The sequence below is a fragment of the Cyprinus carpio genome, chromosome A7 (assembly GCF_018340385.1).
Source record: "Cyprinus carpio isolate SPL01 chromosome A7, ASM1834038v1, whole genome shotgun sequence".
Classification (NCBI taxonomy): Eukaryota; Metazoa; Chordata; class Actinopteri; order Cypriniformes; family Cyprinidae; genus Cyprinus; species Cyprinus carpio.
This window is the reverse complement of record NC_056578.1, coordinates 12,999,549-13,002,666: the sequence shown is the minus strand read 5'-3', so window position 1 is coordinate 13,002,666 and position 3,118 is coordinate 12,999,549. Positions and strand designations below refer to the sequence as shown.

The 3,118-nt window shown below is 32.5% G+C and overlaps 1 protein-coding gene across 1 annotated transcript; it reads left to right on the top strand.

Annotated features, from left to right (window-relative positions):
- The first annotated feature begins 235 nt into the window (after positions 1–235).
- Positions 236–1,150, top strand: LOC109068021 (olfactory receptor 52K1-like). Its single transcript, XM_042761357.1, has one exon. It carries the CDS (start codon positions 236–238, stop codon positions 1,148–1,150), a length of 915 nt encoding a protein of 304 aa, XP_042617291.1.
- Positions 1,151–3,118: the final 1,968 nt, after the last annotated feature.

Sequence of the window (3,118 nt, the reverse complement as noted above, 5' to 3'; positions counted from 1 at the left end):
CAAATGTTTGTAAAGTGTGTTTCTGAGACTGTTGAATTATTTCTGTGCTAGCCAGTCATTTAATTATTAAATTGCTAATCTAATTGAAGACTTTACATTAAAGGACATCTACAAACATAGGGCTTCCTATATTCCAAGGTGATGAACATGTTTTGTTTTTTGGTGTCAAAATTATATGAATTGTATTGTTTTCTCTCTTCCTCAGGTCAATGAAAATATCCATTGAGTTAGGAAAATGGGAAATGGAACATATTTTTTCCTCATGTTGTTTGAAAATCTTGGGTGCATAAAATATGCTTTTTTCAGTTTGGGGTTTATTTTTTACTGTGTTGTCATATACTTTAATGTCCTTATTATTCTTGCTGTATTTCTGGAAAGGACATTGCACCAACCCATGTACATTTTGATTTCATGTTTATCCATCAACTCTGTATATGGTACAGCTGGCTTTTTCCCAAGGTTACTGACAGACCTGCTGTATGATACACATAGAATCTCCTTTGAAGCTTGCATCATACAGAGTGTTGTCATTTACTCTTATGCAGCTTATGAGCTTACAATCTTAATGCTAATGGCATTTGATAGGCTTGTCGCAATTAGTAAACCTTTGCATTACAACAACATAATTACCACACGCTTTCTAACTCTTTTAATAGTTATGGCATGGCTTTATCCAATTATTTGTGTTGGTTTTGCTGGTCTTTTGACATCCAGGCTGAAAATGTGTGGTAACAAATTGTTTAAGGTATACTGCCACAACTATGAAATTGTCAAACTGTCTTGTGTGAACCATAATATTAATAATATTTATGGCCTTATTGTAACAATTGCAACTATTTTTATTCCTTTGATTTTTATATTATATTCCTATGTCAAAATACTTATAATTTGTCAAAAAAGCTCACAAGACTTTAGGAGCAAAGCATATCAAACTTGCATTCCACACATAGCGATCCTTTTAAATTTCTCAGTTGCTATATTTTGCGAGCTTACTTTGAGTCGGTTTGTGAATGGGGAAATTCCTTTAGAGCTGGATGTTATCCTTTCACTGGAATTTATTGTTATACCACCCTTTGTAAACCCTATTGTTTATGGTCTAAACTTTCCTGGTATTCGCAAAAAAGTTAGACATCTTATAAAAGCCTCATAATAGCCTGCTTTGTTGTAATACTGTTACACAGAAAACACAGTTTAAAGAAAATTTGAATTGTTCAATCAAGCAATCATTCATCTTTTTAAAGCATTTTAATGCAGTTAATATGTTAATATGTTTTAAAATGATGTTTTTCACCTCTCTGATTTCTATATAGGAATATTTTATTTAGTTGACCTTCTCAGTATATAAACATCTTTGTGAGAAAATTTGGTAACACTTTACTCAAAGCCTTAAGACATATAATAAATTATATGGGTATTCATAATGCATGTTGTAATGCTTTTTCATAAATAATTTTAATCCAAGTTAAAATGCATAATAATATATAAAGGTTTTTTGGATGTGTGCTGCATTATATGTTATGTTTAACTTTCTGTATTTCTGTAAAGTGTAACATGGAATAGATGAGCATCAATGTATTTGATGTGGTTAGAATTATTCATGAGATCATACAATGCACTGACCTCTTAACTGTCACCCGTCCCCTCAGTGGGATGATTTACTTCACTATATTACAAATAAATACTAATCATGACAAACTATATATCATTGGAAAGGTCTAAGTGTCACGATACGTTGCCAGAAGGAACATGGAGCTGTGGATAAATTCAAGACTTTAATAATCCAACAAAGCAGTTAAATCCAACATAGGGAACAGGAGGTAGACCAGGGTTCCTCAATAGGGGGCCGCGGGCCAAGAGAAAATTTTTTGGCCCATGCTAATTTCAAAAAATGTGGCATGAAAATTCAAACGCAGCATCAGAAAGCGACATTAACTTACATTGTGTCTACACCAGACGCGAGCAGCACGGCGCGACGCAAAAAAAACCCATAGGACTTATTATAATCAGTGATGCTGTCTACACTGGATGTGCGGTGCGACAAGTCCCAGACAGAAAACTGCTGGCTTGTTCTATTTATGATGCGCTGACACAAAGTTCAAATGATTTGCAATGCTTTCTTGCGTCCATTGTAGATATACAATGTGACAGCAAAAACATGGTAAGTGTGAAGTAAAGAAAAGTGGACACTGAAAATAAATGATTCAAATATGAATGGAATGAACAGTTATGAGTGAGTGAGTGAGTGAGTGAGTGAGTGAGTGATACCATCTTTGTTATGGATGCTGGTTCGCAGTGAGTTTACATTTGTAATGTAAGTTTGCTTTAGCCTAATTTATTTTCAAGATCTGAAGTAAAATATCTATTGTTGCTTTCATTATGGCTATAAAGATCAAGCAAAATAATATTCAAACTCACATTAGACACGTTTAACATTGAATAAAGCACATAATCATTACCTGAGATTATCACTGTCATATTTAGTATGTTGTTCCTGCTGCGACGTTGAAAATAAAAACATCCTTAAAACAGAATTCTGTGTCACTTATTATCATGTGTCGCTGTCACGGGTGGTTAGGACAAAAACTGCATGTAAAAGACTTTTTATCGCGTGACGTCTAGTTGGGACACACGGTGTTACTGTTTGACCCCCCAAAAAAATCTAAGTAGAAAAATATTAATGCTGACAGATCTAATAATTGAATCTGCAATTAGGGAAAGTGTTGAGAAGAGATCCAGTCTGGAGATGAGCAGGAACAGTTGATTTGCATGGCAGACATAGAGATCCAGATTTTTTATTTGTTCATTGGTTTTAAATATACAACAGTCAATGTTCTTCTGTATCTAAATGCAAAAATGTTCATAATTGTTTGAATAAAACAGACTACTGGGGGAAAAAAATTATATTTATCTTGTGCCCATCTTTTGATTGTTTAAACAAAAAGCAACAATAATATATAAAAAAAACAGTAATATTAGTATTTTTGTAATATATATATATATATATATATATATATATATATATATATATATATATATATATATATATATATATATTATGGCAAGCCGTTCAGGAAAAAAATATATTTATAATATGAAGTCTGAATATATAGAATGAAAG